This window comes from Zophobas morio, unplaced genomic scaffold, assembly GCF_036711695.1.
Source record: "Zophobas morio isolate AGI-343-1 ecotype UQ-CSIRO unplaced genomic scaffold, CSIRO_AGI_Zmor_V1 ptg000011l, whole genome shotgun sequence".
NCBI lineage: Eukaryota > Metazoa > Arthropoda > Insecta > Coleoptera > Tenebrionidae > Zophobas > Zophobas morio.
Genome location: NW_026972116.1, coordinates 6,407,336 through 6,422,681, shown reverse-complemented (window position 1 = coordinate 6,422,681; position 15,346 = coordinate 6,407,336). Strand labels below are relative to the sequence as shown.

General features: G+C 33.4%; 1 protein-coding gene across 3 annotated transcripts in view; it reads left to right on the top strand.

Annotated features, from left to right (window-relative positions):
• The window catches only part of LOC135126713 (uncharacterized), an 88,675-nt gene that overhangs the window by 44,087 nt on the left and 29,242 nt on the right, over window positions 1-15,346 (top strand). For all 3 annotated transcript variants that reach the window (XM_064052816.1, XM_064052815.1, XM_064052817.1), the window contains exon 4: window positions 10,408-10,546. In XM_064052816.1, coding sequence (XP_063908886.1) covers window positions 10,408-10,546 — 139 coding nt within the window. The remainder of the gene's footprint in view (window positions 1-10,407; window positions 10,547-15,346) is intronic.

The following is a 15,346-nucleotide window of genomic DNA, read 5'->3' as shown; positions in this document are numbered from 1 at the left end:
GAGATAAATGAATATCGTGTTGCAACGTAAAAATCTCCTGAAATTCGACATGGCATAGTCTGTAGGATGAATTCACCAAATCAGTTCACTGCTTTAGCAACTTTTTTTTTTTGTGCAGTCCAAAGTGTGATTTAAGTTGATATACGATTCTTGTCATTATTTAGTCTTTTTTTCGTATAATATGTAGATAAAACTTGGAATATCATGAAATATTTCATTCATGTTCTCAGACGGAGACATAAAATATCGATCACCATTGTTAATTAATGGGTGTTACTGTTCTGGTATCAATCAAATGTGCAACGTCAATACTGCTGGCTTCATGTAGTATTACAAAGCCAATTTTGTCCATGAACGCGTGCTGACCCTGTAGCACATTCGATGAACATTCAACCAGAGTAATTAGATCAGGATTCACGTTTTTAAGGAAAGTTGATTTTATAAAAACATTTTACAACAAAAATATATTGTTGGAAAACAACTTCTCTGTGTTTTATTTGTTTTATAGTAAAGAGTCAGTACATTTTTATGATTCTTATTATTTGGGAATCAGTGAAAAATAATCTAGTCCGTTTGTTGATGCACTTAACGCGACAATTATGCCATATTAATTATGCACGATCGAACTACCGAGGGTTGAGCTATCAGCATCGTTCAGTCGAGCTTGTGGACTAATCGATCTGAAGCGGATCCCATTATGCGATACGCCGTGGTGCATGTTTGTTGTTTTGTACCGGGGAAATTTCCCGGTTCCCAGCAGATGATCTCGATAAACTAACAGATTTTCCGAAAACAATTTACCGCAAGCGGGCCATAAAAGTTTTTATCACGAGATTAACTTCTCGCAGAACTCGGAGCTTTTCAAAAGGACCGTAATTATTCAGCTGAAAAGCTGCTCGACTATCGTGTAACGCTCGAGCAATTCGCTCGGAACTTTTATGCGGGGACGTAGAGTATTTACGTCGTCCATTACTCTCTCGACGTGATTTATTGTTTTCCGAGATTTTAAGATGACACACGTCTCGTAAAAGGATTTAAAACTTTGTAAATGGTAACTCGCTTCTTGCCGGATTTGCCTCACTCGTGAAACTAATTAAGCTCTTCTGCTGATAGCGATGCCGAGCTTTGCAGTTTTTGCGATGGGCTGTTGTGTACAAGCCAGAAACTTTACTAATAGGTTTTTATCTTTTGTTCCGGGTTTTTGCCTCGTTCGCGTAACGAGATTCGACTCTTTTTGGTTGCGGCGACTATTGCGGTGAATTGAAATAAAAGGCTGCCGAGGAAAATAACGAAATGTTTTGGCTTTTGTATCGGATGGAGTAGTTCCGTATTTTAAATTTAGCTCTTAAACATATGGTTTATGGGTGTGTTGTGGGGTTGTGAACGTCATATGTGGCTGAGTTCAACCACTATGTAACTTGAAACTTTGCTCCAAATGTAAACTTTGTTAAATTGCTACACCCTTTGTGATGGAAAAAACTACAAAGCCCGTGGGATAACTTTTTTGCTTTTTGTTTTTTTTTTTGTAAATGTTTGGAGGTTGAAATTAATATATTGCAACATTGATACATTATGAGTGTGGCGTATCAATTGACAAAGAAGGGTGTAATCCGGCAGTGTAACATTAATTGGGTTCTCAGATCAGTTACTATTGCCTTTTGCCATTTTATTTATTTATTGTAAATAAAAAACCTAGAAGTCAAAAAGTGGTACGAAAATGTCGTTTAAATAATACATAGTAAAGTTAAAATAGACTTTATATGTTTATGTAAACATTCGCATTGATTTTTATGAGTCAGATCATTTTATGGAAAAACAGAAATTGAAGTCAGTATTGAAGAAGCATTTTAAAATATTAGAGCTATAACAATATTAAGTAACTACTAAATTACTATCATTAATTATACACTCTACCGGCAAAAAAAAAACGATAAATTGTATGGTTTTGTCTGTTAGTTACAGAATTTTTTTCTTCTAACTACAGTGGCTGCCAAAATAAAGTAGGACACCTTTTGAAAGGATGTTTTTTAATTTTTGTTGTGTAAACTGGACTCAATTGAATAGATATTCATTGAAAATGACATTTAAACGTCAATAAAAATTTGAATATTACACTGGGGAAAGAAAAGTATTCCACTTTATTGTGGCCGCCCCTGTATGTAATTACTTAATTTAATTTAATTTAATTTAATAGAAAACTGTTTTTATGTTGGATAGAAACAATTTTCTTACCATTACCTTAGATTTAAAGGAAATGTTTGATCCATTGAGAATTATTTTATGCATGTTTTAAAAATTCAAACATTTAAAAATTTCATTTGGTGCCTATTGAGTGCAAATTAAGGAATTGATAATATGTACTTCAATAGAATTTTTTGATATTTGCTGCTTTACAACGATGTACATATTAGTACCTAATAAAATATCAAAGTTGATTTAAAAAAAAAAAAGTGTCAGGGCATTCATAAATGATTCTAAGGGCGTAGTTGGCCGTTGATTTTAAAAATCCCGCTTCGTTGATATTATGCCTCATTATGACAGTTCTCACTTGTCATTAATGTCATTTGTAATCTGTCAGTTAAAGTCATCGCTTTTATTGTTCGAACGTTTTTCAAGTGTGAATTACAGTAATTCTCGTCGATGTAAGCTCAAAACAACAAAACAATCGTTTTCAAAACTCTTGGTGCTTGCGTACGAAAATTTTGTTTTTGTGCTAGGAAGCGAAGAGCGTGAAAATGGTTTGTTCTGTTGAACAAGACACTTTCATTGTTATGTCTTATTATCGAAATGGGATGTTCGTAAACGGAGAGTGTGTGCATTCTGTAACCGCTTGTAAGCAAGAATATCTAGCCAAATACTCTGATTTGCAAATTCAGGAAACATCGTTAGAGTCTCACATTAGAGGAGATGTAATCAACAGATTTGTTCGAACTGGCAATCTCGACAAAGGGAAATCTCCTCCCTTCGGTATCTGAAGAAGTTGTTGATGATTTGAGGTGTCGAACTGGCAGTTTCAACAAAGGGAAATCTGGAAGATCGTCAGTATCTGAGGAAGTTTTTGTGGATTTGAGATGACTCGGTCAGAATCCAGTAACATCTTTGACAAAATTGTCTCAGCAGTCCGGGCTTCCTGTTGCAACATGAAATTGAATAATGGCTCCAAACCATTGACCAAAGTAAGTTACAGAACATTTGTGAAATTAAAAGAGAGTGAATATGTGCCTTGAACAAAATGGTGAACATTTTCAACATTTACTGTGACGTTTAACAACAATAAATTTCTTTCTATTTATTGTAATGAATTACCTTTTTTTTTTGAGATACGAAGAATTTAGGCAACCAGTTATACATATGCGATTTAGTAACATTCGCATAAAGTGATAGGCGGCATACATCCATGACCTACTTCGACCCTATAATCATTCAGAGAAACCCCGAATTGGATTATCTAAACTTTTAAGTTTAAGTTTTGTTATGGAAGATTTTTAGTATTTAATTACCATGGCACTAAGTAGATGATACAGCTTTTGTAATTGTCTGTAAGTTAATTGATTTCATTATTTGATGATTTGGTATTGGTGTACAATATGGAATAAGGGCAAACACAAGCCAACAAACAATGTCAATTAAAATAAATGCTCGCTTGACGACTACTTGCTTTCCACTTGCTTTAACAATAAAAAAATGACAGAAAACTGAGTTGCAATTAAAATGCATTTTTTACGGTTTAAGCGCAATTTAAAAGAATAAATTAATTAAGACACGCATTCGTGAGAGATAATTTGTAGTGATAGAAGCTTAATTACATTTAATAGTCATTGGTTAGTACCATGTGAGGACAACCAACGGACATATGTTCCTTAAGAGGACCTCAACTGCAAACATGTTATCTCAATGTCATAATTAAATGTATAACTGCTCATCAATATTTATGTATTCAGTTCTAGCCGTTGAAATCGTTCGCGCTAACGACAATCTTCGACTACTAGAGACAGGTTTTATTATCCTTCGCTAGACATCATTTCATCTTTTTTTTTTTGAAATTGAAATCGTTTTTTCTCTATCTTGCGAGACATAAATAACTCGGCATATTAACTTAACTCGACGGTAATAACAGTGTTTTTATAATGGATGTGAACACAGACGGAAATGAAATTCGGCTCCTCGGCGGATTTCTTATTGGAATTTATAAACGAAGTAATTCCGCTCGAGAAATTCACTTTATTTTATATGATGAGAAAAGGGAAACTCGATTTTAGAAAGCATTCAGGATCCTGGAAGCTAAAACCCATTTCATCGTCCTGGAAAAAGTCAATATTTATTAACCCCTTCACGAATTTTAAGCCCGCATTTGGGTTACTAATTTTAGATAATATAATTTTGAGCTGTTCGTAAGCAATTAAATCATGGACAGACGGGGTTGAAGTTTAGTTGTGTTAATTTTTGAAAACCTATTTTGTTGTTGGTTTCCAGCAAAAACTGAGTTTTATTTTGCTCGCCGTTTTTGTCATTAGTTATGCTTTGAATTACATAATTAAAGAGCTATAAAAAGTCAACATTGCGATATTTATCAACCTTGAAATTATGACGAACATGAATCATGCAGAGATGAACGAAACTACGCTTAGTAACCGGTTACCGAAGACGCTCAAATATTCAATTTGTGCGCATTTGTGTGATTCCTTAATTTTATTAAAGATTAATTGTACCGACTCATTATTTTGCAAGTTTATCTAACCCAAAGCAGGGTTCGATTAATTTTGTATGCAAATTAGACAGTTTTAATTTAATTTATGCTTTTGGCGGGAAATCGTTCCAAAAGTTAACCTTTGAAGGTTAAGAACTGAAACATCTCATAAAAACGAGTTTTTTTTTCTTCATTCGATTAGATAATTTATTAAATTTGAAATGCTAAGTAATTTATTGAATTCCAATATTTTATGATTATATTGGAATGTAATTGGAATTGGTTTTATGTTTTCACATAATTGGATAAGTCTTAACAAATTATTTGACAACAATGCATTTACAGAAAAGCCAGAATGGTGTTGCTTTTCTGAAACTGTGCGCTGCACTCATAATAGTCAAATGTGGGTCTTTCAATAAAGGCGTAGTTTAATTAGGATGCAAGCTTTGCCTTAATTATTAGTAAGAGATTAATTCGAGAAACGTGTGATGTACGCAAGAGTATCAGATGAATTCCTTTTGGCAGGCGGTATTTTGCATGCTGCTGCAGGGAATTGAGCATTAGTCGTCGCAGTCTGAAACTAATAATGTTTCCTGCAGTTCGTCTTCATTAACTGCGCTCTTGTTACACGTTTGTTCTACCGGTTGCCGTATTAAAATGATAAATTATTGCGTCTTCAACACCCTACCTCACACTCCACTATCTGGTTTGGCCGACCGAATTCGAATATTCGTTATAAATCAAAATAATACACGAACAGTCCCTTAATTAATTTTGTTTATAGTTGGCAGGACGGTTAGTGATTTATTACAGAAATGTTTCGTATTATAACTTCATGTTTTATTAATCTTCGTGTTTATTTTTCTTTCCACCGAAGTTTCCGCATAATGTCCACGAATTGGACCGGGAGTGGGTGTGCAAATATGAATCCTTATCGACATAAATAAATCATGAGCGGCGAAAGATGGGACGATTGATCATACAGAAGCTTCGATAGCAGAACCGCGATTCCTATTTATCGCTTTATTATTGTACATCAAAGGTCGCCATAATAAGCTGTCACACTTCACAAGGATTTCATTATTATCGTAATCCTTGTTAGTTAAAAGAATTGTACCGTTTGTTCCGTTACTGACATCTTCGCGAAAGAATCCATGACATTGTTTTGAATCAGTTTCTCCAGACTTAAATTAAAATTGAACAACTGTTTGCTTTTTTTAAGGAGAGCAAATCCGTCTGATGTCTTAACAAGTTGTTCTTTCGAGAAAACTCCGCGAAGGAAACAAATGAAAGATTACTTTGTGTGATGATATCGCTCAGTGGGCAGGAAATTACAAGCGGAATAAAATGAACTTTATGCTCATAGATGCCCCACTTTTGTGTTTCAGTTGTTCGCTCAGCTTTGTTTTCCATTGCTTTTAATGCATAGTCTCGTAAATCTTTTGAATATATTCTATTCTTAGGTTGCGACCTCTTTCATGCACACGTTCAACTTGAATTACTTGCATTCCCCTGGATCTCGTAGAACGGAACCGTTGTGAAATATCAAATGAAATTAATTTTCGCGACGGGATAAAATATGAATGAAACCAAGCAAGAAACAAGTGAGGTTCATGCAGCTCCTATTTCTGGTCGGATTTAATTTTACGTGTCGTATTTCAATTTGTGGAATGACGAAGGAGCAGAAATATTGGAATCTTGATTCTGCTTAGGTGTTCTAACACCCTGTGCTGCTAAGATAGTACTAAATACGTATCAATAATTAATATTTATTTGAAATAGAAGTTCAGTTGTGAATCTGGGCAATTTTTTTATAAAAGTCGCTACCGACAAGTTCATGCACAACAGATATTGATATGCAGCCGGATTTTGCGTATTGTAATTTAAGTCAGACTAACCCAAATATTATAGAAAAATTGTTGTAGATGGTCGTGAATTAATTGTTTGAAATAAACAATATCTTCAACAATTTTTACATAGTCACCTCTTCAGATCGCGCTTATTGCTTATTGGTTAAGTAAATTAGGTCACACTATATTGTTTATGCATGTTTTCTGATGTCCACCAAGCTACGCAGTATTTCTCTTTCTTGGGATGTAGCTGTTCTTGAACTCCTTTATAGAGTCTTACCAGTGACACCACTCGATGTCTATGTTACAGTGCCTTTGAGGGTATTCCATAGTGGTATTTATTAAATAGTGATGCTGACTTAGGTTTTAGCTACTGATTTTTGATGCCTGATAAAAACGAGTTCTCTCCTACTGACAAGGTTTAGCACACTATTTTTGAAATTCAGGAAAAAAGAAAAACAGTATTTCTCTTTGATGCAGCATAACTACGTACTTAGTCAAAACATGACGATAGTGGAGGCCTTGCAGTAATAAGTAGTTCAATTGAATTTTGTACAATAACTACCAAATACAAAACCAACGCTTATTGGGAATGAACTGCTAAATGTTAATATAATCCAAGATGTTTCTTTTAACACTCATTTTTTTGTGATACCTTATTTGTTATTTGTAATGTCCTTTCGGAATTTGAAAATGTTATGAAAAGTTTCGTTTGGTGTTATTGTGATCATTGCAATAGTTGCTCAATAATAATAATAATAATAATTACCTACTGATTTAAAGTAACTTTTTTGTTAAAATTGTAATTAAATTATGTTGAGGATTGTATAATACTTTGTATTTTAAATATGAATAAAAATTACATTACATTACATTGAGTGCTTAGATAATGCTTTATTTTAATAAAGTTAGTTTACTGAGTCGAACACCATTTCACATTTATAAGTTATCTTGAAATTCTATTTTATTTATATTACGATGACCTTCCTGCTGATCATCGACAAATTGATATTTTTTATGTAGCTATATAAAATATAGAGCAGTTTATTAATTGAAAATGATAGAATAGCCAGCATGACTTAGCGTATTATATAGATACCACATTTGTGGCCATTGTTAAGGAAAAAATAATTCTGCGAAATATTTTTCTTTCAATTAAAACAAGAAGTTAATATTCGTTCCTGTAATCGTCAAGAAAGTCACACTTTCATACTTGTTTTTGATCGTGAAAGTTGGGCATTACCTTTAGGATTTTAAAGAGTTTACCGAACTGCTTTCGATTGCAGAATTAGTACATAGTACATCGCACCAATTAGAAAAAATCTTCACAACTTTTTCATGATTAGAGATTAAAAAAAATTAAAACTGAATCGTCATTGTTTATTTATGTTTATGTGCTATGGATACACAAATCAGATGTTTTCCAGCAGAATTGTTGATACTATTTCAAATAATAGTTTGAAAAGTTTTAAAGTTATACAAAACTCGGCACGAAAGTTATCTTTTGCTGTGGTAGAGCATACTGAAAGTACGCGGCCGTAAGGCTGACTACTTTAAGCTCCCAAATCCATGGTAGTTCGAGTAATGTCACTCTCACGTTTTCACTTATGTGTATTGTCTGTTGACGATTTTATAAGATAAACTAAAATATTATACATATTATTAAATTTGTCTGTGCATTTCTATTAAAAATTTAATGATGTCATCTCAGAATTGTGTTACGTAAATTTTGCTTGAAATTTATATTGTGATATGCTTCTTTATCTGCGGTTTAGTAATGTATCCATATTTTTAACCTTGTTCAACGGGTTATCGAAAAATCAGATTTTAGAGTTTGCCTCAGAAGTTTTTTTTTTTTTTTTTGGAAATTTTGGTAATACATTAACATTGATTTAACTATTGCAAATTATTTATTTATTCTTCGTAGCAAGGAATTTGATAGCTCAACTAACTCAGTTTATTAAATAATAAAAATTTGCCCCACAATGCAGTGTTGTTTTTGGTCTTGTAATACATTTTATAATATATTTTATTTTTTACAAATGTTTGTACATATGTCCAAAATTTATTTTATTGATTATACAAATAACCCAGTTTTTTCATAAAAAGTCCATTTAGTTTTTTTGTTTATTATTTCAGATTTAAATTCGTAAAGTAGTTATAACACCATGATAGTGTGTACATTATATAATTCTAATTTTTAACACAGGTAATAGTTTCTAGTTTTTAAGCTAAAATAACATATTGTACATAATTAAATAAATATTCCAGGCTGTTTAAAATAATGATGTCACATTTTGGCAAGAACGCAGTAGGTGATCAATCATGGTGGAAGATTTTAAAATCTCTGTACCGAAAATTTCGGGTGACTTAAATACCGCCTTAATATGGAAATAAAACGATAGAAATCAAGTACCGTTCGTAGTTCAACGGTAGTAAAAAAGCAACAAATGTGAAAGTAAAGTACCCCGTAAAAATTCTACGAGGCGTCAAATTGCGTGAAAATTAACTAACCGCAATGGCTGTGATGAATTGTGAGTGTGTGTAATGTTGTCACAAGGTAATTTAAGAAGCAAGTTTTAGTCACCTTGAAGAACGTGGGGTATAAATTTTACTGAGATTATTAACGTCCAAAATTTAAGTTTAGCACGCTTCCACTTTGTAATTCAGTTAAAGTTGTTTACTGGTGGAATTATTCTCAGAGTACCTATGTTGTGGATCATGCATGGCATTGAAACAACAGTAACCTTCACCCGACTAAACCAAGTTCAGACAACCAAGGTTGCCATTAATAATTCACTATCTTCTGTTGTTAACTTATGTGATCTTGTTAGTTTAGAGACCAGAACTATTCTTGTATAGTTGAGTTGATTAGATATATAGTACATCCGCGATCGCTTCACCTCATGATTTATCTGGAAATATAAATAGGATTTCATTAATGCTGAATCTCGGTTTACTTCCCATTAGTTCTAAATCAAAAATGTTGCGTAAACACTGCTGTTGAGATCCTTACGTTTTGGGTACGGGAGTAATGGCAGCAGTGTAAGAATGACGAACCAGAAATAAAATCGACTTACGTAAAAGTAAATGGAATCAAGCAGCTCTTTTTTCAGTGTCAAATTTGTTTTAAAATAAACACGGCGATGATTTACGCAAACACTGAACTGATCAAATGCCAACAAATCGATTTTTGAGTTCCACATTAGGCGGAATCGCTTCACTTTACTGATTTATCAATTATCGGTTCGTGCCTTGTTTAGATAACGCATCATCGCCGCTGGTTTAGTCAAAAGGAAAAAGAAACGAGTTAATTAGCGGGAGTTATTTTTCAAGACACGTTATAAATAAATTTTATGGCCGTTTCCCGGTCATAAATTCATCCATGTAGAAATCATAAACACGGGAAAATGGAATCGACCAAAATTAACATCCTGATGGAGAGCGAAACTGTCCGCTCGCATAGAATTCAATCATTTTTTTGAATTCCGAATCCCCTCGAAAAATTATTAATTCTGTATTAATTAACTCTCGGACCGGTTTTCCAGTCTGTGCCGTCGCTCGGAAAACATTAATAAACGGATAAAATTTTTTGACACTGACATGTTGCATCAGTGACATTGATTTACAATTTTTGCCAGTCGGATAATGCAGATAACTTTCGAATCAATGAACTTTGTGCAAATGCATCGCCTGTAAATCGTAACTGTCATCGCTGCAATGCGTTTTCAACGTTAATGAGCTCGGCGGATTTTTTTTGTACGTGTCAAAAAAGGGTTAGGAGGTTAAGTCAGGAAACGTAGAGGGACTCATTTATTTTATTTGGATTTATTCCAGTCACGCTGTATATTTCTTTTGTTTTGTCTATAGGTGGCCAGTAAGCCGTGGACGTTGTCGCCAGACACAAATACAGGGGACCTGACTAAATTGTGCAACCATAAAAGAAAAATTCTAGCGATGGCCTCGTTGGATTGCAAGCCGCCGGACCCCAGTATGAAATTGCGAAAAGGTAAGCGATCGTGCTAGTCTTACACTTATATAAAAAGGGGGAAAAGATCTTACTATCATATGTAGGTATACCATAATACGTCAGATAAAACTAAAAATTATAGTACGTATTTACTTAAACACTATAACGTAGACGAATTTATTTTTTAAGAATTACTAGAAAAGTAAAAAACAGTGACTTTCAAAAATGGCAGTGTTAAATTTTAAACGTTTTGGTTTTATAATAGTTTTGTAGATATTTCGTCATGGTTGACGGATGAGAAAATTTATTCGTTTATTTTTGAACATAATTTTAAAGATACACACGGTGTTTATTAAACTTGCGGCAAAAATTCAAGGAGTTATTCCTTGGGTTATTTTTAGATTTTTTTGTTCTTGGATGATTTTCGGAAAGACGCTTCATTTCGAAAATACAGGCGATCTTTTTCCAAAAAAAAAAAAAAACACCTTTATTAATTCATATGACATGTAAAGATTATTCAAACTTTAAGGAAAACTTAAAAAAATTAACCACCCATAGTTCTGAACATAATAATAATCCAGCTAGAATACATGCATCCAATCTTTTCCTCCTTGACTGCTGAACTTTTTCAAGAGTACTAGGGTTGTTTCATCTTGCATTACACCTGGCAGTTATCCGATTTCTCAAATTTTATAAATTTTCTATTGGAGTAGTGTACACTAATATATTCCAGTAGCCCCATAAGTAAACATCCAAGTCACTATGGAAAGGATGACAAGTCACAATTGAAACGTATTTCTGAATATTTCTCGTAGTCTGTAGGCCCAGTACAGTACACTGTAGTTTAAAATCTTAAAATAATCTAAGGAATAATCTCATGACTTTTTGTCGAATGTGTAGTAAACACCCTGTATATAACGATTTGAAAGAGTTTACTTGTTTCAACATTCGGTAAATCGTATTGACTCCATGTAAAAATAATATGAAATATCTGTAATGTTTATTTTAGTTCATGGTATTTTATAAAAATTAATATTTTAAGAAAATTATTGATTTTGATAGTAAAGTTGTGTGATCCTATTGAACAATAACCAACCGTCATTAATTCCATCTTGTACTGCTTGATACAGTTGATTGGTTTCTGAGTGATAAATTTTAATTCTAATAATAAAAAAATCAATAACAAAAATAAATCACCGTTTTTCGATTAACTAGGTTAACTTTGTGACGGATAGAGGGTTACCGTGTTAGTTTGTGGTCTGAGCTTGTTAACACTCAACTGGACTCAAATCAACGTAGATTACGAGGTATCCTGTGCACCATCTATCACTTTGATGTGGTCATCATCAAGTCTGTATATACGAGTAATCGAACAACAATACTTCCCATTGTTCAGATTATGTAAATTGTATTCAGCTGTGTTATCTTACCAGAGCATAGAGAATATTGTACTGACAAGTAGGCACAAAAAACTACAATCTGACATGTTTTTTCGATGTCAAGTTACGCATTTTATCAAACAAATTCTGGAACAGTTGTAAAGTGCCGCGAATACACCGTATGCAAAATATCTTGTTTCCCTAAATCGACGTAAATTTTCTTGAAACGATGTGCATTAAAAATTTCCACCAGAGAAGTTTAAGACGCCGATTTATACAAAAGTTCTCACCGTGAATAACTTGAGCGAACGTATAATCTTCAAGGAAGGAACCGCCAGAAATTCGCAATTACATAAAGCCTTTTATAAAATATTTAACAGCTCTGTTGCGGCAAGATTCATAATATAAATTTTAGCCGGGCTGAATTGAATTTATTACAACGAAAAACGATGTAAGGGAGCAACCGAAATCTTTCCCGCCCACTCATCCCACAGGACGATCGAGTCCTTTCCTAACAAAAAACGTCATCATCAAAAACGTTTCGGTTCGTTGTATATTGGAAGCGAACATCTCGAATTATTATTACTTTGATCTTCTTTCGATGCGCAACACACCGTGCTATGAAACAAACAAGATAAAAGAAATGTCGCAGTCCCATCTGATTTTATATGAAATCTTGTTTTTGTTTCATCGGACCGACTTGTCTTTCATCATAATCCGCCGAGTCGGAAAAAAGTAGAATAATGTTTATTGTTTAGGGTGTTTGCTGCAGACGGTTTGCAGATAAATACGAGAATTGGCAAAAGCATAAAATTACTCGCCATCGCAAATTTTGTTTCATTTAAGTTTAATGAACAGTATACACACGAGTGTGTCCGTGAGGTATTAAAAAAATACGATTGTAGTTTGTATTACAGATAAGCTATAAAAGTTGTTTCTTTTATTGATGAAGAATTATTATTCGTCATTACTTACAACAAATGCATGGAACATCAAAAATAGAAGAAATAATAGAATAGAAACAATATCAAATTTGTAACACTCAATGTATTTTTGAGTAAGTTATGTATTTCCAAGATTATGAACTGTTTTAATACTGCGCTTGAAGTAGTTGCCTCTAAATCTGAAGTTTCCGACCATTAAATCACAAGTTTTAGTTCCGTTTGCATTGCATTGAAATGTCAATTAAAATGTGTATATTTGCGGTTTCATTCTTGAAGATATAGAATAATGAATCTGGCAATAAAGCTGTTGTGATTTATCGAACACCTTGTATGCGAAGGAGCCGCGGCCGTCGGCCTGAGATCAATAGTTCGTCCTCCGGAAAGCGCGACATCTTTAAGGCACTCAGTTGATAAGGGTTAAATTCGTATCAGAGTAAAACGTTGTCATCGCCATTCGAACGTCTGAGCTTGCTCGCTATGTGCCATTACGACCTTCTAGGAGCGTCGGAGTGACAACAAATTTGTCATTTAAAGTGATATTGAAAACTCGGGAATCGAATTACCAAACAAAACTCGGCGGAGTTATGGCGGATATATTTTCGATTTGACTGCTTCGTGGTAGCTTCTTATAAATGATTCGATGGAAACGCGAATAGGCACTGTAATATTTCACGAGGGGACGATTATATTAAAAATTTATACACTTTTGAAAGATCCGATGTTCAGCGCGAATGAAATGGTTTTTTGGTGAAGGCGCCGGGATTAATGATTTCTCTGGCACGACGAGGGAAAAGCTCGTACAAATTAAAAAGGAGAAAAAAAGCCGTATTTATCCGAGTTTAAAGGTTGAGAGGGGTCACACGGAGAAGTAAATAAATAAGTCTCGGGGTTTTGTCAGTGATTCATGTAAATGATTCACATGCGGCAGCACAGTACAGACAGAAAGAAATAACTGGCGACTTCATTGTTATCTTGTCATGTAATGAATCAAAATGTACGGGAAACGCCTGGCAATTACATTTTGCTTGATAACGTTTAGACACACAAAAAGATCGAAACGAGATACAGCGGATATCCAAGACATGAATTGAGTCGGATCGTAAATTCGCATCACAAAGCAACACTGTTCGCTAAATTCTCTTCCCCGAAACTCCGTTATCACGATCTGGATCGTTTTGTTTCGTGAAATATTGACATTCTTTATCGATGTTTTAACGGATTACAAAGCAGAGAAGCCAATTTATTGCGTGGGAGAAAAATATTCCGTCAGGATATAGTCCAATTATTTTTTGCAGTGGCTTTCTAGATTCAGATTATTCACTTAAGCGTTTTAAAAGAGGGTAAAAACGTGAAGAGTTATATAGGCATACGTATAGCACCACCGTTACCTTTGATGTATAACCAATACATCATGTACCTCATACCACATTGTTTCAATAAATATTTTTTAGATGAAGTAATCCATTTTCTGGGGAGGATAAAAGTAGTAATTTTGATTTGTATAGTTTTATTCAGTGGCGTGCAATTTTGTAACGGGTCGAAATTCATATAATTTTATAGCGTGTGCGTATTTAAATTAGTTTGTTTAACGACAATTTAAAGCAAACATATCATTAACCTCTCACAACACCAAAAAATCTAATACACTTGCTGTATTTGCTGTTGCGGGAATAATTACACGTTTCAATTAGTGTCAGTGTACCGAAGGACTATTGAGAATATTCTAAAAGTGATTTATTTCAATGAAGCACTACATTAAGTTATCATTTTATGTAACGGTATAATCCAACTATTATCATGATAAGGTTAATATGTAATATTTCTAGATTTTTCAGGGAACTCACTCGTCTCTGAAATAATAATCTGTAAAGTAAATTTGCCCATGTAATAACCTACCTTGTCATATTTTTCAGTGAAGGTTTACTTCATTTTTTAGGAATGATTTCATCAAATACTATTAACTGATGGCGAAAGTAATTATATCTCATCTTCCGGTATACTTTTGAGTATAAATTTGATAACTTTTTAGGAACAGTTAATAAAAAGTACGTTTTGGAAAATTTCGTTACAACCTAAATAAATTATTATCATTTTGCCAAAATTTTGATAACGCCCGTTATGTTAATGATAATATACTTAAAAAATGGAATGGTTGAATTTAATTTTCGTTTTAACATCCAGCAGTAAAGTTAAAAACAGCCATAGTTTGTGGAACCGTCGGAAAAGAAGTGTCACAATACGCATTTGAAATTTCTTTTGTAATATTTTAAGGTAAAATTGTTCAGTAGTTTTTGAGAACAGATCATAGATTTGTTTTTTTTTTTTATTAGTTTTGGAGAATACATAAGAGACGTAGAGAAGGTATACGTGCATTTTTGTATTCAATGAAGTGTCGAAAATCTGTATAGCAAAAAAAATAGCATCGTAACTGCTTAGGAAATTAAACCAAAAACGACATTTGGTGAAGAATTTTATACCTCGTTTGTGTTAATTTTACACCTAAAAATTCACCCGTA